General features: G+C 46.8%; 1 protein-coding gene across 1 annotated transcript; it reads right to left on the reverse strand.

Moving 5' to 3' along the window:
- Nucleotides 1-1,339: 1,339 nt before the first annotated feature.
- On the reverse strand, nucleotides 1,340-13,901 carry si:ch211-216l23.2 (uncharacterized protein LOC565061 homolog). Its single transcript, XM_064312429.1, has 9 exons — nucleotides 13,328-13,901; nucleotides 13,051-13,134; nucleotides 11,811-11,887; nucleotides 10,181-10,310; nucleotides 6,456-6,655; nucleotides 3,980-4,255; nucleotides 3,159-3,335; nucleotides 2,115-2,396; nucleotides 1,340-1,690 (listed from the first exon to the last, which is right to left on the reverse strand). The coding sequence occupies exons 1-9, from the start codon at nucleotides 13,384-13,386 to the stop codon at nucleotides 1,656-1,658; spliced, it is 1,320 nt and encodes a 439-aa protein (XP_064168499.1). The 5' UTR covers nucleotides 13,387-13,901; the 3' UTR covers nucleotides 1,340-1,655.
- Between the last annotated feature and the right edge of the window lie 8,913 nt (nucleotides 13,902-22,814).

A 22,814-nucleotide genomic window follows, 5' to 3' on the forward strand; every position in this document is an offset into this window, starting at 1 on the left:
TAAAACCAAATGGACTAATTTAGTCACATTTCCTGAAAGGTTATTGTGGTGAAGGGTTATTCTAAAAAAAATAAAAGCTTATCATTGGGATGTGGTTTGTTGTTTTCCTATTAAGACCTCCTGGATGTAATAATATGAAAATGCAGGTACCAGATACATGCAACCAATTCTGGCTAAGATGCTCGCAATAAATACAGCTCATAATTAGCTTATTTGCCTACTACTGAACGATAAATATTTGAGCAATTTATTTTCACAACTTCTCAATGTGTTTGCTTCCAAGCACAAATCAACCTCTTCAGAGACAAGGAGTCATGACAACTTTTAATGACAAGAAAATTTCAGACTTTAAAACAATACTGGAGGGACCAGAGCAGATATACAAATCAAACAGTGCAATATGAAACCTTACTTCTGATTGGCTGTGCTGGGAGCACGCAGAGCACCCTGACCTTTTCTTTTTGAGGTCAAAAAATTTGAAGTAAAGTTCAGCCATCACTTATAATAATAAAAAAAACATAAATCTATGTATTTTAACATTGCTCCACTTTTAACATTTTTGAAAAAAGAAAAAAAAAAAAACAGAAAAAATTTTTTGTATACCATTCTTAAAGAACATCGACAACGCCTCTTCAATTTCAAAACTAAATGACACCTCTATACAAATAAGTGAGTCGTGAATAGTGAATTTAGGCGGTTCCCAAACTCAGGACGTTGGTGTCTCAGAAGCATAAACACTGAACCCAAAACTGATTCTTTAGAAGATAAACAACAAGGTAAACAGGAGGGAATCTCAACCATCAGCGATGAGTAAGGTACGGACACCAATCGGCAGAAAGGCAGATGCACAGACCAAAGGATGTTTGCAGCATTGCAGAACAAGGGAAATTGATACACAGCTTTGTGTGATTTGTAAAGGGATGCATGTTGCGTAATTTGTTTTTGTATGCAAGTCCTTTTTCGATGTACTGTGAAATGTTATATAATTAATAAAGTTCTTTAAAAACCGGAATGTTTTACAGTGCTGGGGCATCCTGCCACGCACAACTACCCTGTGGAGGTGCAACAACCTGCTGCCATACTTCACTTAGAGGGCGGGGCCTGGTGTCACAGAGCTGTGGCGGGGGCGGGGCCCGGAGGCACAGAGCTGTGGAGGGGGCGGGGCCTGGTGTCACAGAGCTGTGGGGGGGGGGGGGGCTCATGTCACAGAGCTGTGGAGGGGGCGGGGCCTTTGGGGTGCACAGAGCTGTGAGGGGCGGGGCCTGGGTGTCACAGAGCTGTGAGGGGCGGGCTGGGGCACGCTGAGGGGGGCACAGAGTGTGGAGGGGCGGGGCCTGGGGGGCACAGAGCTGTGAGGGGGCGGGGCCTGGGGGGCACAGAGCTGTGAGGGGGCGGGGCACAGAGTTGTGGAGGGGGCGGGGCCTGGAATTCCCCCCAAAGGTATGTAAACAGGTCTCCTGTTCGAACCCTCGCAATGTCGCAGAGACACAGGAATGGGGGCTGTGTTCCTCCTGAGTCTGGGTTCAGGAGCAGAGTGGCGGGGGTGAGCCCAGGCAGGGGGGCTGCAGCAGGGCTCTGCTGGGGGGACGGGTGTCTTTCGCTGCGCTGCGAAGAGAGTTAGGGGAAGCGGGGGTGGGGGGCTCGGTGGGGGGGGCTCAGTGCCTGGGCAGGCTGGGACGCGGGGGCCCCCCTGTACAGAAGAAGAGGAAAACACAGTGAGCCAAACGCACACATACGCGCACACACGTTATGTATTGCTGCACTTGAGGACTTTTGACTGATTTCCATTGATTACATTCATTCCGTAACCTCTAAGCCTAACCCTACCCACTACATGCCTAACCCTAACCCTAACCTTAATCTAATTATAACCCTAACCCTAAGTCTTAACCCTAAAACAGCCTCTTGAAACTGTGAGGACCAGCAAAATGTTCTCACTTCCCGTAATTTTCCTCATTTCTCTATCCTTGTGAGGACATTTGGTCATCACACAGATAGTAGTACATGTCCACATATACACACACAAGCGCACACACACACATATACACACACGCACACGCTAAATTTGTCTTCCTAATCGAGGCGTTCCACCGACGCAACGGGGCGGGGCTAACCTGGGCGTGGCAGTAGGCCTGGCTGGTCTCCCATCTGGAGGCTCTTCAAAGAGGGCGGGGCTCCATGGGGGGGCAGCCCGCGAACGGGCGGGGGCCCGCGAGGGGGGGGGAGTGGGCCGTGGATGGGGGCGGGGCCTCGCGGAGGGGGCGGGCCGTGATGGGGCGGCGGTCCCCGTGGGGCGTGGCCGTGCGGCGGGGGCCCGCGTGGCGGCCCATGGGGCGGGGGCCCTGGGCGACCGTGCATGGACAGCAGAGGGGGAGGCTTGGTCTTCGGGTAAGAGCCTGAGGACGGAAAGCACAACACGGGAATTAAGATCATTCTTCAGCCATGGGGTGATCTTTATACTGAGCGTTAGAATGGGACTCTAATGTGGGTACGCACATTTGCCGCCGAACTAACCCCTGAGTGTAGTGGGATGTTAACGGTTGGCCCTAAAGGCTCTCCAGGTTTAAGTTTCATTTCTACGTGTCCCCACAAAACTCCACAGGGGAGGTGGGTACATGGTACAACCCCATTGGGTGCACCTGCTACTCACAAGTTTCTGGGAGTTTGAGCGTGTAGAGAGCGTGTAGTGACCAGGAGTAGGCAGTAGTGTGCACAACGTGTAGCATACATTGCGTACATAATTTGAAGTGAAAGTGCAGTTGGCCTCCAGTAGACAGTATTAGTGTGTATGGTGTTGGTGGTGTACATCTGTAGTGAGCATTCAGTGACCTGGAGTTGGCGCTAGTGTGGGTGTAGTGTACTGTACACTATGTAGAATGTATGGAGTACTGAGCATGCAGTGAGCATGTAGTTACCTGGAGTGGGCAGTAGTGTGGGTGCAGTGTATACTATTTAGGATGTATCGAGTACTGAGCATGCAGTGAGCATGTAGTTACCTGGAGTGGGCAGTAGTGTGGGTGCAGTGTATACTATTTAGGATGTATCGAGTACTGAGCATGCAGTGAGCGTGTAGTTACCTGGAGTGGGGAGTAGTGTGGGTGTAGTGTATACTATGTAGGGTGTATCGAGTACTGAGCATGCAGTGAGCGAGCAGTTACCTGGAGTGGGGAGTAGGGGAGCAGAGGGGTGCTCGCTGGTGTTGGGAGGATGTGGGGGGTGCTCCCTGACGTGGGGGCCAGATGGCGTGGGCAGCAGAGGCGGTGGTTTGCCTAGGCCGCTGGGCAGGATCTTCCTCCTCACTGGGTATGAGCCTTCCTCACCCTCAGGGGCAGGGTCTGGGGGGCAGAGTTAATGGGTACACTTACAGGCTTTCCCACACTGGACAGATCTGATTGGACAGGTCTATAAGAAACACCTAGCCATAACTGGAAAGTCTAACAGAAACCCCAGGCCCTGATAGGACAGGTCAAACAGAAACCCCAGGCCCCGATTGGACAGATGTAACAGAAACCCCAGGCCCTGATTGGACAGATGTAACAGAAACCCCAGGCCCCGATTGGACAGATGTAACAGAAACCCCAGGCCCTGATAGGACGGGTCAAACAGAAACCCCAGGCCCTGATTGGACATGTCTAACATAAACCCCAGGCCCTGATTGGACAGATGTAACAGAAACCCCAGGCCCTGATTGGACAGATGTAACAGAAACCCCAGGCCCTAACTGGACAGATGTAACAGAAACCCCAGGCCCTGATTGGACAGATGTAACAGAAACCCCAGGCCCTGATTGGACATGTCTAACAGAAACCCCAGGCCCCGATTGGACATGTCTAACATAAACCCCAGGCCCTGATTGGACAGATGTAACAGAAACCCCAGGCCCTGACTGGACAGATGTAACAGAAACCCCAGGCCCTGATTGGACAGCTGTAACAGAAACCCCAGTACCAGACCGGGCAGTTGCGTTTTGCCCAATCACCTTGCAGCTGGTCCTGGCGGGAGCGCACGTACTCGGCGAGCGTGCCCAGCTCCTCCGGGTAGAGGGCGAGGCCCTCGGCCAGCATGTGCAGCAGGTGGCGGGTGGCCAAGGGCACGCCGTGCCGCTCCCGCTTCTCCCGCTCCAGGTAATCGTCCGCCATCTGCGCCGCCTTGGCCGCCATCTCGCCCGGCTCCTTCTCCTCCCGCTCCGCCTGCACCCGCCCAAATTCCGCCATCACAAAGTCCATAGCCTGCTCCTTTGGCATGTTGCGATGAACTAAAGGGGGGGGTGGGTTGGCGTGGGGCAGGGCAGGGCAGGGCAGGGCGGGGCGGGGCGGGGCAGTGTGGTAGAGCGTTACACATACAAACACACGCACACACCCGGGGCTGGCTTTACTCTAATCAACCTGTAAGTGCATCTGGACTCCTGTGCTTGGCATCCATCGGAACGGGGTACAGCCCAATACTCACCTAAATACGGGGGAGGTCCACCGAAACATACCTAAACACGGTACAGCCTAGAACAGATGTGGTGTAGTCCAATACACACAACTAAATATGGTACAGTCCAGTACTCACATGAATTTGGTACAGCCCAATACACACAACTAAATATGGTACAGTCCAGTACTTGCATAAATTTGGTACAGTCCAATACACACAACTAAATATGCTACAGTCCAGCACTTGCATCAATTTGGTACAGCCCAATGCAACTTAATATAGCGCGGTCCAGTCCAGTGCTCTCCCACACACGGTTTAGTCCTATACCAAGTAATTTATGCTGTAGTCTAGTGCTCAATAATAAACGGCACAGACCACCACTTTCTGCAGTGCCATACAGAGATTACGCGTTTCAGATAATTTGTGTTCTTACTGACACTCCGAGATTTAATATTAAATATTTTATACACACTACAAACAGAGCTTTATGTATTCAGTTGGATTTTGAAAGCCCAGGGCTCACACAAGATACATTTTTTAAAAATGTTTGCAAAAATTGGTGATTTGTTAGATAGAGAGCACGATAATGCATTTTTATTTAATTCAACAAATGACAAGATTAGCTGACTGTATAACACTGGAGTATTCTGTAGAACAGCTGATTAACTAAATTATGGTTCTGAGATTTAATCAATCAAATATCATTAAAAAAAAAAAAACTTTTTTCACTGTAAGGGACAATTACATCATCAGGACAAATTTTGTTACGTTTTTTCTTTGTAGTTTAGAGGTGTCATCATTTATAATTGTGAGATGATTCTGGTTCAACAATAAAGTGATTGTTTTTAATTCCACAACAGAAGGCTGTATCGCCATCTTGCTGCTGGAGGACTAAACAACAGGCTGTAAAATCCACTGGCTGAGTACACCGGGAATTCCTGTGGTGATTCACATATTAAAAGGTGCAGGTGAGGTACCAACACAGCCTCATGTTAGATGCCTTTTATGTGTTATAGTGTTGCAGGTAAAGTTCTGTTAATTTTTTAAAAAAAATTTTAAATCCTTTGATGAGATTATTGGAGGAACCCCACAGAAATGTAACACAGGATTTTGTGTGCATGTGGTATTTTGAATGGCCTCTTAAAATTCACAAATTTGTATTTTTGTGGTATTTTTACATACATGCAGGTCATTTGATAATGGGGTGTGTCGGTTTTGCACATTTTAAAGGCATGGAGTTTGTGGTGATATTTCTCTGTGGAAAATGAACTGGGTATCTCTGTTAAACTTTCAGAGAAGCCACTTACAGTGATTTTGAAGTTGTTGAATAGTAAACTATTTGTAGTAAGTGGAGTGAACCCAGTGAATAGCATTAATGAAGAGGCAGATTTTATGTGAGGTGGAGGGGGGGGGGTGCCAGGAGCTCATTGTGTTCAGGCTGAATCTGTGCATTTTTTTACACAGTGAAGTTTTTTTTTGCAGCCACACCACTACCGCAAAAACGCCTCAGAAACTGCACATCAGGACTTCAGTTACGCGCAACCAGAACCAAACCAACCTCAACTTGACCACAACTCCACCGCACCTCAGCCCGCGTGCGCCTACAGCGCAACCAGAGCGCTGAAAATAACAACGCTCCAGGCCTCAAGAGCTGCAGTTAGATTTCTGGGGTGCGTTTGGGCTCGTAAGGTACTGTTATTGGCCCCCCGGGAGGTGCGCTCAGGGGGCCGGCGTCTCCGGCGTCCCGTTTGGGCCAATCGCGCCTTTCCCTGCAGGTCAATCAGCGAATCCGCACACGGACACAATGAGCTCCGCCCAACCCCCCTCCCTCTTGTTTTATGCAGTTTACGACCTACGTGCCTACATTCAACTCAGCCTTTTTTTTAATTTTTATTTTTTTTAAACCTGCTGCTATTCGGGATCATTTTTTTTCCTTTTATTGAGCTTCTATAACGTTTAACCATAAATGCAATGTTATTGGGTTTCGTTTCTGGGTGGCAGGTGGCAGGGGGGGGCAGGAGGGCGAAACTTACTTTTGAGTGACTCTGAAAATATGATTACAGTGCACGAGGAGAGAGCTACGTTAGTCTGCTCCACGAGAATACATAAGGGGGAGCCGTGGGCCCGGACGTCCTGCAGGGCCCGCGTCAGGCCAGACTCCGCCTGCAGGTAAATCATTTCCACCGCGAGGCCGCGCTCCTGCAAACAGTGGCCTATCGTTTTTGCGTAATCCCTTGAAAGAAGAAGAAGAAAGCTGGTTATTGACCTCCGCGCAGCCAGGGGGCGGCGGAGAGGAGGCAGCTCTGTCAGAAACCAATCAAGCCGAGGGCCTGTGAACGCTCACGTGTGTGACAGAGAGAGCGAGCGAGCGAGTGAGCGTATGTGGGGTGTGCATGGGTGTGTGAGTGCATGCGTGCGAGTGTGTGTAAGAGAGAGGGTGGGTGCGTGTGTGTCTGTGCGTGAGGAAGAGAGTGTAGGATGCAAGTAAATATAAGTGAGCATGCATATATTTGAGTAAATGAGTGTGTGCAAGTGTGGATGTGTGTGCAAACAATAACAATGTGTGCATATAAAGTATCCATGTTGTACTGAAAGGGCACTTTGGGGTTTTTGTTTAAATGATCAACATTTTATCCTTTTATGGAACAACATTTTGTCTAATTACTGCCATTCATATTTATTATTTTATAGCATTTGAAGTTTGTAGTTCTCAGAATTCAGCTTGTGAATATTCAACCCACCCAGAAATATTTGTTTGATTGAAAATCCCTATTAAAAGAAAGGTGACATTTAAAAAAAACAGCTAATAAGTGTGTGCCAGTCTATTTCCCTGGGTTTCAGTTCACACAGTTCAAGACTCATAGAAATTTCAAGATTTTCATGATAAGTGGAACAGTCCTTTGCAACCAAACCTTGAAAACCGAGTATTAACACGAGGACACTGAATCAGTTGTGCTCTGAATACACCTGAATTTTGGATGATCAGCTTTGAGATGTTGTGAAGTGGCACGCCCAAGTGTGGGCCAGGCCTGAGTCAGTGAACTGTACTGCAGGTCACGCTGAACAGGCCGCCAGGTGTACAAGCAGGTGCGTTCAGGCGTGTTAAGGTTAAGGGTCTGCTCCTGTAATTGGCTGTATTTCGCCGCGTTGGGTTTGAAAGTGCTCCTTTTGTTTTGTGTGCTGCGGTTTCTCCTGCGGCACAGTCACCATTGTGTTTTCTTTCTTCTTTTTTTTTGAAGTTGTGTTTATTATTTTTTTAACGCATCATCCACATTGTGTTTTGACATTTAAATGATCTCCATGTCGAACATTTTTTAACGGGCTCAATTTTTTGGCTGGCGCATGGCGCGGAGAGCTCACGCAGCGGCAACGCAACATTTTCGTCACGGATATGGACGTGCCCAATACGGTGACTTGCGCGTTGCAATTTTGGCGTCGGCGTAGGCTGCAATTCGTGCCTGTGCTGCCCGCCTGCTCAGACCAGGGCTACGGGAAGTTGCTAATCTCAAGGCTTCCCCTAGCAATGCGCACATAACCTATTCAAAAGGCAATCAACCATTTTCGTGGATCATACACTGTCCTGTTAGACGTTGATAGGATTCCCCCAAGCATGAAAAAAAGCATACTTTGCATTTATTGTTCATTGTCTTTTTTTATAATGTCAATTACTGTATTCATTTCGGTTTTCGTTTATGACTGTTCTTAAAACGCACTGTGGCACTGAATTCTGCTCTTTTTCTTACACCCGCCTGTAATGAGAAGAATGACGATAAACGCGACTTGAACTTGAACAATCATTTCATTTGAATTACGCGACTGTTCGTTAATATGATACAAGCAAGTTACAAGCATTAACTACATTTTGTCATCTCCTCCAAAGCCAATACGACATCATCTGGTAGCGCTCAATATCAAAGAGACTGATAAACAACAAGCCACATTATTGTTCCGTCAGGGGGATATACCGCTCGGTAGCCTAAAAGTAAAGTTCACGTGCAGCTCATGCTATTGGTGTAGCCGGTAAGCTACACATTCCAATAGGAGGAGCCGAGAAAAACTGACTCCACCGCACCTTGGTGGAGCCATTTGGAAATGTTACGGGTTCTGCCATTCACCAGCAACATATGCAAATCGCTACTGCCCTCCAGCCCCCAGAAGGCTGCCAGTTTCCCCTCCAAAGCAGATCGGTCAGTTCAGTGTAGTTTATGTAAGCCATGCCACTGTAGTGAATTAACGATGCACTCGTGCATTATAATTCCGTCTTTTGTTTAAGCAACATCTGACACGGAGTGATTTTATTGTTACGGAAGGCTTCATTGGCAATGATCTTCATGTTGTTTTAAAAAAAACTTCAAGATAGTGTTGTCATTATTTAGTAGTTACAGCATAGTGCATTTAGCTACAGGTTTAATTGCAAACAAAAACTGGGCCATAATAATTGTACGTTTAAGGCAACATTTTTTTGAAATTTTGACAGTAGAAAATTTGAACAAATTTGAATTCATTTCTCTTACCTACGAGATTCGTTCAAACTCAGCTTTTGGAAAGAAAAAAGTGCCAGCCCTACTCTGCAATTCCTGCACGAATGTCACTTTCCTCATGGGAGAAACTTATTCTGATGAGTACATCCTCGTCTTTCCAATCAGTGGTGGACCACGGTAATTGGCAGGACGCCGGCGGCCAAAACGCTAATTTGATTGGCTACGACTGAATCCAGCCGCAACACAGCCAATGGGAATATATTCAGCCAAATCCAGCCCATTTTCCACCTGTACCGCACACTTTGAGCTACGCTCTGCTCGCCTCTCGTCACCAAAAAAACACATAAAATATCAGAAGCCACGCCCAGTTCCCCTACGCTGTGCCACTGACCACGCCCCTGAGCCATGCGCCACTGATTCCAAAAAATAGAGCCCCATATGTTGTCACTGCCTCATCTTTTTCGTTTGTTTTCACACCTTTTAAAAAATGTTTTCCCCCTCAAGTGTTTTAAAATGTATACAATAACATTTATGAAATAACTTTTATCACAGTATGTGTAACTTGGATTGAGAATATTAAAAACTGCAGATTAGACAACAGACTTCTTGTGACAGCACAGAATGTGTCCAAATATGGTACGTTTTAAAACGCTTACTGCATGGTGTATTTAAGATTTTTTTGTTGTTTGTCTCAACTGTGACTATTAAGAAACGTTAAGAGACCAGACAGATATTTCACCTGTTGTCACAACACCAATCCCAGAACAGAACAGTGTGAATATTATCAGACAGTTTTTTTCCCCAGGGCTAATGCAGGTGACAACATTTGTGCGTGAAAAAAAAAGTTCATTTTAGAGTACATGTTATTTTGCGTGTTCTGTTATTCTAAGATTGACAGACTGTTCGGGATTCAGAATAATCTCACTGAAAGACCCAGACACAGTAGGGCAGCCCAGGGTGGTCCCACAGAATTCTGGACAGGATTACATACCTAGGACTACCTTTTTGGTTACGCCCACAGATTTAGTTCAACGTTTGATATTTTGAGTTAAAAACAGGCATGAAGTCTCGTCTTATGTTGTCAAAACCTTTGAGCGCTACAGCAGCCACAGGAGAAAATACACAAAACATACTCATCCTCTACACTATGAGCTGCCTGTCTCTCCACAACACTGTCCCCTGATTGGTCCAGACTCCCCATGTGACAGATCTGGTCCAATTGGGGATATGTGAGTGGGAGTGTTATGAGTGAACGCTCCAGCAGGGGGCGCACTCACATGTTCTGGGTGCTCACAGACAGGAGAACGCAGTCTGCGGGCCTCTTGTCGTAGTCCTCTTGCACCAGTGCGTAGAAGCGCTGGTAGAGCGCGTTGCGTTTGTCCGCAGGGGCGAAGGCCTTGGACGCACCTGTACGGGGACCCGGATGGACACACTGCGTCACAAAGTGCTAGCACCGCAACAGGCAAACAAGCACCAAGGACGAGAGAAGCTCCCCTTGTGTCAACATGAGTAAGGCCGTGGGTGGGGTTTCACTACCCTGGCTCTTATCTAGGGTGACTTAGTGGAAAACATGAGTAGAAAGATCAGTGGTCTCAGTGTAGTAGTTTCCCAGAGGGGAATTATTGTAACTTGTCTACTACCCTACGGAGCATTAAACTTATGCAAGTTATGCAAACAGAAACAAAGTGAACCTAATGAGAATTAAGGCTACGATACACAGGCGACATTGAGGCAATTAGCATGGGCAATTTTGCCCAAAAATCTGACCAATGGTATTTGTTCTCCACACTGCAATTTCCTACTGTTATTCAGATCTTTCCCCTCATTTGCTTATCTCCACCCTTTTTGCAGGCAATACTGCCCATCTGTACTGCCTAAAAATACCGTCAGTGCATCACAGCCTTTAAACTACATCAAACAAACAGCAGCAAAGGACCACATGCTCCGAATAATGAAAAAGACACACCTCATAAGGGGCTAATGGCGAGGTAAAGGAGCTAAAGGGGGCTGGGGTGGATTGGAGCCTGGTGCTCTTCTGAAGGTACCCTCGGTAGCCTGGTACGCTAGCACTAAGGCAGTGGTAACCGACCCTGCTCCTGGAGATCTACCATCCTGTAGACTTTCACTCCAACCCCATCGGAGCGCAAATCATTCAACGGCTAGAGACCTCGTTGAGCTACTAATTAGTAGAGTCGGGTGTGCCAAATTTGGGTTGAAATGAAAACCAACAGGACGTTAGATCTCCAGGAACAGGGTTGGTTACCACTGCACTAAGGTATTAGATTTGATGCAAACGGTCACTGGGAGCACACGGAGGGCACTGAGGAAGGGGGCGTGTGTTCTGGGCGACCTCACGAGCGGCAGTGACCAGCAGGAGACGCAGAGGCGTGAGGACAGCGGCGGGACGCCCAGGAGTGAGTTGCAGCAGTCAAGGCAGGAGAGGAACCGTAACCTGACCCACAGGCCTGGCTGAAAACCAGCAGACCCTCCCGATGTAGTGGAGGGAGGTCCCTCACGCTCGGCTCACCAGGTTGTCCACAAGCACCAGCCCAAGGTTCTAGGCAGCCGGGAGAAGCCTACGTGATGGTGCCACCCAGGGTGAGAGATGTCATTTAGGCAGGGTAAGACCTTCCCCTGCCACCTTGCCGGTTTTCATATCTGAAAACCCATTTTTTCGCTGCAAACGCACCCCGCTCTGGTTCGGAGTGATCGGTGCACTCCTTGTGCCAGAAGACCGCACATCTTCTGCAGCTAACGAGCAGACGACGCTGGCACCATAGAGTTCTGCCAGTCTGCACAGGCCGATACCGCAGCTCGGTGCGTTTTCTCACAATTGCTGGCATCGTAGGGTTCGGAGAGTTTTGTGAATACTGCGATCCTAGAGTTCTCTGGGAGCGGAAAACGTACCTTTTTGCAAATGCTGGTACCTCTCGTAGTCCGGCGCGCCGGCATAGTCACGCTGCTGATCCAACGTCTCGTCGAAGCTACACACCAAAACAAGCGAGGCGAGGGAAATGAAAATTACCTGCATTGGGCATCACAGGCAGGGGAATGGACCCCACAACATCCATCTATTTCTCGCTGTTCATTTCACACTGAACTGCACCTCGTCTGTGAATACCAAATCTTGATACCAATGAAATAAATAATTCTGCATTTCACTGACAGAGCTAAACCCTTAAGCACTTTAAAATAAATTTGCAGAAGTGTAATGTAACCCTATTACAGCAGAGTACCTAGTGCTGACAATTCAAACCAATGTGGGAATTAATTAAAGAGAGCCTCCACTGAAAATCTGAGCTCAGAATAATGTGAATGATAAATTAAAAATGTCTCTCATTCGGATTTGTTTTAAAAAATACTTTCTTTACTGTTATTCACATTAAAAATGTGGAGGCCCTGTTGAGGGACAGCTGTTACTTGGGTCAGCTGTTTGCTTTATCCAGCTGAGGACATGGTTCTCATAGTCACCAATTTGCATTAATGTGTGCAGTGCGACTAAATGAAATCGATTCAAGCAAGGGGTTTGTCTATGTCACTGCTTCTGTCGTTTTGAACAGCAGGAAATCAAGGACCTGTTGACACAACCCTGACCTCTGAACATGAACCAGAGTACTCTGCAACCAAAATTCAAGAAAGAGAAGGGTGGGGAGGGAAAGCTGGTTCCTATCCAGAGAAGGGTCATGAACCAGAAGTCGAAAATATGCAGCAAGATCCCATAGGAGAAAGACCATGTCACCTGCAAAAAACTGACATTTCTGCCTCCAATGGTAACAAGGTAACGAGGTAACAACTGAACCACGTGTAACCCGAGCGCCAACATTCCCAAAGCTCATTCCTCCATTGTGCTTATTAAGAAAGGCCTGTGGAGGGTCTCCTAAATGTTGTGGCACAATTCGTTAACTACCTTAGACTCCTTTCGAGCTTCACAATAGCAATTGGGGCACTGAATGAATAGATCTGGTTCCTTCAGGGAAACTGGACAATGTGTGACCAACCGTGTATGTTACGTGAATTGTCGGCATAACTTGCAGGTGTTCCTGACTCACGACTTTAAACCACAGTACATTATTGTGTCTATTATTAAAGAGGAACTCTTATCTTAGCATTTAACAGCTTGAATCGGCGTGTACTCCGCTCCTCTCACCTTTGCGATTCGTCCTGGACTTCGTTTCGGTCCTCTCTCAGCGGGTACGGGGCTCGTCGGAACGGCCTGTACTGCTTTACATTTCTACAAGAGAAAAACGAAAGCAAAATATAATTTTCCAGGACGCAAACCTGCATGGAACGTACACTGACCATGAAGCACAATTTCTACGACTCCACGATCGTTTGACAAGAGTAGAATAACCGGTATGACGTTGATATAGATAGCTCATTGCTAGCAGCATGTTGGTCAACCTAAATGTCTGAACTCTGCTTACCCTCCGTTGGGCATCGGTTGGGGTCGTCTACTGCCAGGTGCCTTCACCCACGCTGCCATTGCACAAACAGAGCTGGGTCAGATGCGTTAACGTTAGTATAAAACAAACCAAATGCAGGCGTAGCGAGAACAGTCTGATTAAACAGAAGAGGGATATATGGCTAGTAGTAACTGGGTGACATTAGCCAGCTAGCTGTCTGGTTAGCTAGTCAGTACAACAACAACTAGCGAAATAGGTAACATTAGCTTTTACCGGCTAATGTGAGGCCAGAGCTAGCTAGCTACCTACACCTTGCGTTTATTAAGCTAACTCAGTTAGCTAGCTAGCTAGCTATCAACCGCAGTTTACCAACTACAAGCTTTAGCTACAGTTATCCACGACGCGTAGCTGAAAAACACCCACGCCTGATGTTTTAACCACCTAGTTCTAACCAACGTCCAGAAAATACAAACGCTACGAATGATACCGCACGAACAGAAATCTGAAACCGCGGAGGTTATTCCATCTCTACATTCAGCCGATCCAGAGTCAGCCAACCCCCAACCCTATGCGTAAGCTAACGTCAAACGAAGCTGATCTAGCGTCAGCACTTCAGCTGAAATCAAACTACACCATAGACATCTCATAAGATGGTCGTCTAGTTTTTTGCGCAGCGCCCTCTAAAGAATCATAACAAAATACTTGTTCAAGAAGTCGCGCAAATTCTCAATTTGCCAAAAATGGACGCTACTCGACTTTGGTAACAGAATGTAGTTTTCGCTTGATAGCGCACATGCTCCACTCACACACACAAACACACACAGTGTGAACAGTAATTCATGTAATTATAAAGATTCCCCTCCTGTCCTCCTTGTAGCTGACACATACTTTGAAAGACCTGATGATAAAAACAAGGGGCTGGGGAAGGGGCCTGTAAATACTGAGGAGAGAACTGGACAGTCAAATGAAAAATACTGAGGAACTGACCTCTGCCGAGTTGCTGGACAACCTGTTGTAATTCTTATCTCAGAAATTATTTTGTGTTCAGGATTTATTAATTATCAGAACCAAAAGATTATATCAGAATAGCCTGTCCGTGACAATTAGATGTAAATGTAATGTGAATTGAGTGAAGCTGAGAACATCTTATTCAAATCCTAAATCCATTGCTTGAGGGTGGAGTGACTTTGCTTCTGTACTTTCACAACTTGACCAACAGGTGACACTGCAGACCCTTATAAGAGGTTTTCAGTTCTTCCAATGCTTTCAGGTTGACGTGAGGACTTCCTCGCGTGCGTGAATTCTGGAGAAAGGGAGAGAGAAGGGAGGAGGTCAAACAAAAGAAATGTGAGCTGGAATTTTTCTCTGCTCCAAAAGAGACTGGTAATACTAACAGAGCATGCGATAGTCATAGGGTTAGTATTACATGAAATTATAATCACTTGTATTGTGGTATTTATAAAGGACAAATCATTGATAAAGGATAAAAAATGTCCTGATTTCCTGGTAAAATTAGTCTTTAATTTCTTTAGCCTCTGCCATTGCTGTCATTTGTTTGAACTGGTATTAGTCCATTATTGTGACCTTTACCTTGACCTTTTTTCACAATTACCAAATGATGTTACAGACTTCAAGTGCCGCTATGATCAAAATGCGAACAGCTCGCTCATGTTGTTGATGAAGAAACATCAACATTTTAAATGCCCTTTAAAGTTTTCAATTTTATCACCCTAGTACATATACATTTCATCATGTGTCCTTTCAAAATGTAAATTGGAAGGATATGAACCCTTTCTAAAGTGGCTTACAGCTTCCTTACTTAAATGAACAATTTGCTTACTCATTTCAACTAACAAGCATTCCACAGGGAGAGGGGCTGTCATTAAGTCGGTCAAATAGAAGCAAAAATATGGGTCGTAAATCAATACATAAATGGAGGATTTACAACACAGTGGGGGCGAGAAGCTTTCGGCTTTATGGTGACAACTTATGCAAATGCACAGAGACCTCTTAATTCCGCGAGTGCTTTAATTTGATCGTTTTTCATAATTAACATCTCCTCTGTGTTTTGGGGAGATGAAGATAAGTGGAAGTGGGATTTCAGAGGCAGTATTATTGCCCACCTTTTAGTGTGTGCTCAGTCCGGGCAGGCCTACATTTGTTAGTGCTTTTTTAGGGCCTCCCAGTATTGGAGATAAGCAGGTATACGAGGTGTGTCGGAATACGTGCTGAGAAAACGCACCACGGTTTGGCCGAAAGCACTTCAGCAGGTGTGTAGATCTTCTGAGTCTCAATAGAACCCCATGTGTATTAACACCTTTGTACTCTAATCAATGGTTCCTATGTCAATTACCTGATGGTTGTTGGTAAAAAAAAAGGGGGTCTGGTACCCTACACTTTACGTAACGGTCTGTTCTGCTCTCCTGCCCGAGAAGTCTGTGTGTGTGTGCGTGTGTGTGTGTACGTGTGTATGTGTGTACGTGTGTGTGTGTGTGCGCGTGTGTGTGTGCATGTGTATGTGTATGTGTGTGTGTGTGTGTGTGTGTGTGTATGTGTGCATGTGCATGTGCATGTGCATGTGTGTGCGTGTGTATGTGTGTGTGTGCATGTGCGTGCATGTGTATGTGTATGCATGTGTATGTGTCTGTGAGTGCATGTGCGCGTGTGCATGTGTGTTCATGTGTGTGCATGTGTATGTGCGTGTGTGTGTGCGTGAATGAATGGAGCTGTGACAGGATAGTGCTGCATGTGTAGGGTGTGATTCCGGGAGTCTCTTCTTTCATGGCTGTGATCTCTCACACCTTCCACTATATTTAGGTTACACAGCAAGTTCAGGAGCCATGTGTATCCTTCTCTACTGGCGATCCATGGTAACTGGGCATGTGCAACAGCCACATGGAAAATGTGTACAGTTGCCTCTTCCTGCAATCGCAGTAATAGGCCGTTCTTTCATGCCTGGTTTGTGTGTAAATATATTCTGTAGAGGATTTCATGACTGCTCCAACAGATTTATGACGAAATATATAAATAAATAATCACCCATGAAAGGCAGTTTGATGGCTTACATTTCTTTGGTGAATCAACATGCTGCTTTCTTTTGATGTCTGTTAGGATCCACAGGGGGGCAATTATCTGAAAAGCAATATTCTGTTAAGTGTCTTCTTTCAGATTACAAAGAGAAGGACCAGGGTACAGCTGTAGCAGGTATAGTGGAGCTTTAATAAGAACAGGTTGTGGGGTTAGAGTGGGAACATAATGGAGGTGTAGTAGGGTTAGTGTAAAAACAGAGTGGAGGTGTGGTAGGGTTGGTGTAGGAGCATAATGGAGGTGTAGTAGGGTTAGTGTAAAAACAGAGTGGAGGTGTAGCAGGATTAGAGTAGGAACAGAGTGGAGGTGTAGCAGGGTTGGTGTAGCAACAGAGCGGAGGTGTAGTATGGTTGGAGTAGGAACAGAGTGGAGGTGTAGTAGGGTTAGAGTAGGAACAGAGTGGAGGTGTAGCAGGGTTGGTGTAGCAACAGAGTGGAGGTGTAGTAGGGTTAGAGTAGGAACAGAGTGAAGGTGTAGCAGGGTTGGTGTAAGAACAGAGTGGAGGTATAGTAGGGTTAGAGTAGGAACAGAGTGGAGGTGTAGCAGGGTTGGCATAGAAACAGAGTAGAGGAATATACAGATTGATTGTAGCTTGTTCCCTCCAGAAGAAGTTGGGGATGTGAGTAAGTAGCTTTATACTTACAGCCTGATTTAGCATGCGTGGTCGTGTTAGTTTTGCGTGTGCTAAAACATTTTGCATACGCTAAAGGTCTTACTAAATCAGGCCCTGGGTGTTTAATGTTTACCTTTTTATTATATGTTACCGTAATGTCCAGTTTCCCCTCAGGATCAATAAAGTTATCTGTGTCTATGTCTGTAGAGAGCAGAAGCCGATGTGTTGGCTGTACATCATTGTAAACATAGTCTCCCACTCATACAACCTAGACGTTGGGGTCTATTTGGGAAAACATGGACAACATTGATATCAGAAGAGAGTTTTCCCTCAGAAGCAGCCTCTTAGTTTTTTAACATAAAGACAACATGAATATTTATATTGTTGTTAGAAAAAAAAAAAGTTCTCATCCTGACGCTAACAGTGATTATGTACATTAGCATATCGCACAAGTGAAGGGTGTGTTTCTCTGGAGCAAACAGACTTTAGTTTAAAAGTTCAGGTTCCGTCAGGCACCTGCTCACAGCGATGGGGCTTGGAGGAGCCATTTTATCCTGATGCAAACTGGGAAACTGAGAAGCAGAACACAGACATGCCTTTCCATTACGTTACATTACATTTATTTGGCAGACGCTTTTATCCAAAGAGACGTACAAAGTCCCCATTTAGTGGGGATTCCTGACCTGTCTTGTCCGTGATTGGTCGAGCAGGGTTGCGCTGGACTTGGTCTCTTCTACAGTACTGCAGCCTCCATGCTGATGAAGGCAAAACAGGGCAAATTTATCATCTTTAACGAGATGGAGAAGTGCCTCCTCCGTGAATGTCACAGTACCGTCAACAGTGACCCAAGTGCTAAATGAATCATTATGCTGTGCCTGCGAAACATATTGAATCTGGAAATCATATCATCATTAGCCATACTTCCCCTTGGGGAATGGACACTGGATCTAATCCACACATAATGGTGTGAGAGAGTTAGCTCTATCCACATACTGCTGAGCGGTCTGGACAAAACCGTGCCTCTCTCTACGCAAAACATACACCCCAGGCTTTGTGTTGGCTTCTGTTTTACCCACGACGCGCAGGACTGCCTGCCGCCGTGGGCTATGCGTGGCAAATTGTGGTCACTCACTCACTCATGGACGTTTGGTGGGACGCATGTGGAGGTGGTGCTTCGTTTAGTAGGACGCATGCGCAGGTGCATCTCCCAAAATCACCACTTCGAACGGCACAAGATTTTTAAGCACAGCTTTATCGCCTAACTTTACTTTAGCTAACCCTAATATGTTAGCGTTTCGCCTACTTTAGTTAACCTAGTTAGAGAGGTGAGGACATGCCATAGCTAGCGAGCTATCTAGCTAGCCAAGTTTTACTCAAGACACTTTGTACAAGTGCGCCGTGGGTCTGGACGGTTTCGTGTTTGTTTTTTTATTCAAACAGTTCTCTGTAGCCCCTTTGTCCTGATATGTGGATATAGGTAGTTTTTATATGAATGATGGTTATTGTGATGTGTTGCTGTGTTGTCATTGTTGTTGTTGTTGTTAGTGGTGGGGTGGAGGAGTAGTTTTTGTATGTATGATATTTTTGCTGTTTGTCTACCTGCATTGAACAGAAAACCATTTGCTTATTTACTCTCTATTCCGTCAGAGAGGCCGCTGTCAGATGGCAGTGCTGTCGCCTAGAGCCTTGGAAACGGTCAGGACCAGGCACACACAGCTCAGGCGGCGTCACCCGCAGGCAGCACAGCTGAGGCGGAATCACCCGCAGGCAGCACAGCTGAGGCGGCGTCACCCGCAGGCAGCACAGCTGAGGCGGAATCACCCGCAGGCAGCACAGCTGAGGCTGAATCACCCGCAGGCAGCACAGCTGAGGCTGAATCACCCGCAGGCAGCACAGCTGAGGCGGAATCACCCGCAGGCAGCACAGCTGAGGCTGAATCACCCGCAGGCAGCACAGCTGAGGCGGAATCACCCGCAGGCAGCACAGCTGAGGCTGAATCACCCGCAGGCAGCACAGCTGAGGCGGCGTCACCCGCAGGCAGCACAGCTGAGGCTGAATCACCCGCAGGCAGCACAGCTGAGGCGGAATCACCCGCAGGCAGCACAGCTGAGGCTGACTGGCAATCGTCCCGCCTTCATCAGGCCTGTTCGTAAAAAGGTGCGTCGACACGGCTGCTGCCCCCCTATTTGAGCCCGGGTCTCTTTTCCCGCTCACCTACCCAGCTGCAGCGGGAGAACGTCATTTACGCTTCTACTCTGGCTCACACAACCGTCGCTAATTCAGAATCTCTTCCTCTCAGAACAATCTTGTCTTTGGTCTCCGAATGTTCCCTGTGAACTCGCGGCTGCCACACCGTTGTTTATGTGGTGCTAATTAAACGTCAGCCCTGTTACTTAATGAGCGCTTCTCGCAATTATTTCTGCTCGCTTTCTGACCACAGAGGCCTGCGTCCCACAGGGGCGGGGCTGGGTCCTTTAAATGAGCCACAGCGAGGAGGGGGAGGAACAGAGGCACAAGAGGGCGGCCCTCAAACTTTCTCTAAAAGCAATTGTCACGTGACTCATTATACGCCTACAGCAGCGTTGTTCAAATTGAAAGTTATTCCTTGGGCTGGTAAGTATGACCACCAGAGCTGTTATCAGAACAGGGTAAAGGTACAGTAAGACTAGGCTTCCCTGAAACGCATGTGTGGCAGTTGGTCTGCCGGAGAGGCAGATTGGTCTTGGCTGTGCCGGTTGGCGGAGAGAGCACACGTACTTGGGTTGCGTTAGCTAATCAGCCCAGGTGCCTAAAGGTGTGCTGCTCTCCACAGTTCGGGGCCGAGACCGGGAGCTAACACCGAGAGTGCAGTTATGATTTTTGTTTAGTTTTATTTTGAGCACTAAAAAGAAAGGAATCCTCAGCTGGGATGCTGGAGGAGCTGGACCTGGCCGGGAAGGCGGGTCAGCTACAGAACAGGGAACTGAAATTTGCTGCTCTGTTTTACTTTCTTTTGTCTTTGCTATTTTAGCTTGTTATTTTAGTTTATTGTTTTTGCCTGGAACCCGTGAGGGGGAAGGGTAAAGTGGTACGTTTATTTTATTTCATGTTTGTGTGTATGCACTCTCTCTCTCCATGCGACGGAAACGGTGTTCCCTGGTGCTGCCGAATCTCTCCTCCCACACATCCACTGTACAATGGTGCACTGCCCTGTAAGTCTATTGATCTAAAACATATTTATAATCTCCTACATTTCCCTCCAGGAGTTATAGTTTTTCTCTGCTTGGTGTTCCTGATTTAGCCCTAGTTCCAGATTTGTTGTTGATTGTTTCTGTTGATGTCACTGCTTGGCAGAGGTCGAGGAGGGTCACACTCAAGATGTAGTAACAGGGTTGGCTTTGAATGCCTCAGCAATGGAAAGGAGTGAGCACAACCCCCAGCCCTGCCCCCCCCACCCCCAACCCTCAACTCGCACCCCACCCTCTGCCACTCTAAGGTTTCCTCAGTGTATTATCTTTTATTTTGAGGGGGGGGGGGTGTTCTAACTGATTGATTTAATCAAAGAATTTGCCATTGGAGCAGTAGGCACCAAATGCATAATTCAATACATTACGTTCATCACGATGGTTGATCAATTAAATTTGTCAAAATTACAGGAAGCTGACAGAAGTAATATTCTTGAGTCGCTGTGCTCGTCGTGGAGTGAAGCGATCATTAATTTAAGATTATTTCTTTGCTCCGATGTCATTTCCTGCTCATTGCTTTTCTCTAGAGAGCCAGCTCGGGCTCTGACGCTGCAGTTATAATTTACAGATTGACACATCTCCACAGATTGTCACGTCTCTCTCTCTTTATCTTTCTCTCTCTCTATGTTAATTTCTTCCCTTCTCTCCTTCATTCTCCTTCCCTTTCTCTCTCTTTCTCTCACTGTTCCTCTCGCCCTCTCTCTCTCTCTCTCTGTCTCGCTCCATGTCATTCTCTCTCCTTGTCTCTCTTTTAGATTGCTTTGCTCACAATGTGCTAGCTATTTGGAAATTTCAAGTATATCTAAAATTAGGGGAGGCAGAGCCTTTTCTTAAACAGCTCCTGTCCTACGGAATAATCTCCCTTGGCATGTTTGGGCTTCAGACCATCTTAAGAGTAGGCTCAAAACCTACCTCTTTAGTTTTTTTTTGTTTTTTTTTTAAATATGTTTTTTGGCCTTTTTCAGCTTTATTAGATAGAACAGTGTAGTGAGACACTAGGAGGAGAGGGAGGGAGAGGGAGAGACGTGCGACAAACGTCGGCGGTCGGACACGAACCGCTGACGTCGCGGCTCGCAACGAGCATGCGGAAAGCCCTCTAGGGGCTACTGGAGGCCCCAGTCAGCCCTTTAGTTAAAGATGTGTGGGAGGGGCATAGGAGCATAGAGCTGTTGCGCGAGCTGGGCGGCCTGTGCTGATGCCCCTGCCCCTCCATGCGAACGCTCAGGTTTGCTGTTTTGAGCCTTGCTTGGGGGTGCTGTCATTCCGGGTGCAGTCTCATGGTCGTGCGCTCCCCCTTTCTAAACATCTTTTAGATAGGCTGCCATAGCATAGCACCTGGGGGGCTTGGGGTTTTTCCATATTACATTTGGTGCTCTACATATGCCGCGGTTGATAATTACATCCATGCCTGATCCTTCTCCGCTTTCTTTCCAGGGCCTTCTGCGCCCCTTCCCCCTGCCCCTGAGTTTGCTGACCACTGCGACTGTAGCCTCGTCCCTCTCCTGGTTCAAGCCCACACCATGACACAACCTGGAGGCCCAGACCCATGACCACGCCCCTCTATGCCGCACATAACCACACATCTCTCTGCTTGGGAACCCGCCTGCTTTACTGTCTGATCGAACTACCTCTGACTGTAACCTTTCCCAACCCATTTTATTGTTTGCTCTGTTGGATCCCTCATCTCATTTCTGTTACCATTCAAACTGCCTTAACTATAACACTGGGCCGGCCAGCAGAGGATGGGCTCCCCCTCTATAGCCAGGTTTCATCCTGAGACTTCTTCCCATTGAGGAGTTGTTTCTCGCCACCATTTGAACATTTTTCTTCCCACTGGGGATTTAATGTTTTTTTTTTTTACCTCAAGTGCTTGTTTTTTTTGGGGTTCTTGCCTGTATTTTTTGCCCATTTCCACTGTAGAGCGTCTTTCTGACAGTGGCCCTGTGAAAAGGACTATACAAATAAAGCTGAATTAAATTGAATCTATCTCTTTCTCTCTATCTCACTCTCCTCTGTCACTTTCTCTCTTTTTCTCCCTCTCCTCTATTTTTTTTTTACTTCTGCTGTCACTCTTTTATTATCTCTCATTCTGCTCCTCCTCATTTTCTTTAAAAAAAAGAACATGCAGTGTCAAACTGAAAAAAAAAACCCTATAATGTCAGGATATTTGTAGCTTTTCATTGAGAGACATATCACAACTTTCCAGGTGCCGCTTCGGAAAATGGCACCAGTTCCCCAGAGGGGGAAACTGTGGAGAGGTAAAAATCAGTTGGGAAACAGTTCTGCTCTGAATTTCAGCTCTCAGCGCTCGTTTGCGGAAAGAAATGAAATGATCCGAAACTGAGGGACCCTGACACACAAAAAGCTAGAAAGCACGGCTGTGTCCGTCCCAGCTGTCTCTTCTCCCATCCGCCCACTGTGCGATCAATGGATGCCGACTGCTGTGCCCTATCAGATAGGACTATTGACCAAACGTGTTTACAGCGAATTGCCCAAATAAAAGGATAGCACTTGGCCAGTGATCATACAACATCTCAGAGGAGCAGTGCTGATATAGGATCAGTTTAGCCTTTTAGCCCATAAT

This window comes from Anguilla rostrata, chromosome 16 (assembly GCF_018555375.3).
Source record: "Anguilla rostrata isolate EN2019 chromosome 16, ASM1855537v3, whole genome shotgun sequence".
Classification (NCBI taxonomy): Eukaryota; Metazoa; Chordata; class Actinopteri; order Anguilliformes; family Anguillidae; genus Anguilla; species Anguilla rostrata.

Excerpts from the sequence above, each read along its gene's own strand:
- si:ch211-216l23.2 (XM_064312429.1), bottom strand. The coding sequence starts at position 13,386 with ATGGCAGCGTGGGTGAAGGCACCTGGCAGTAGACGACCCCAACCGATG. Across the intron at positions 10,311-11,810 it reads GTACCAGCATTTGCAAAAAG|GTGCGTCCAAGGCCTTCGCC; the intron begins GTACGTTTTCCG and ends GTCCCCGTACAG. Across the intron at positions 2,397-3,158 it reads TCCCCTACTCCCCACTCCAG|GCTCTTACCCGAAGACCAAG; the intron begins GTAACTGCTCGC and ends TTCCGTCCTCAG.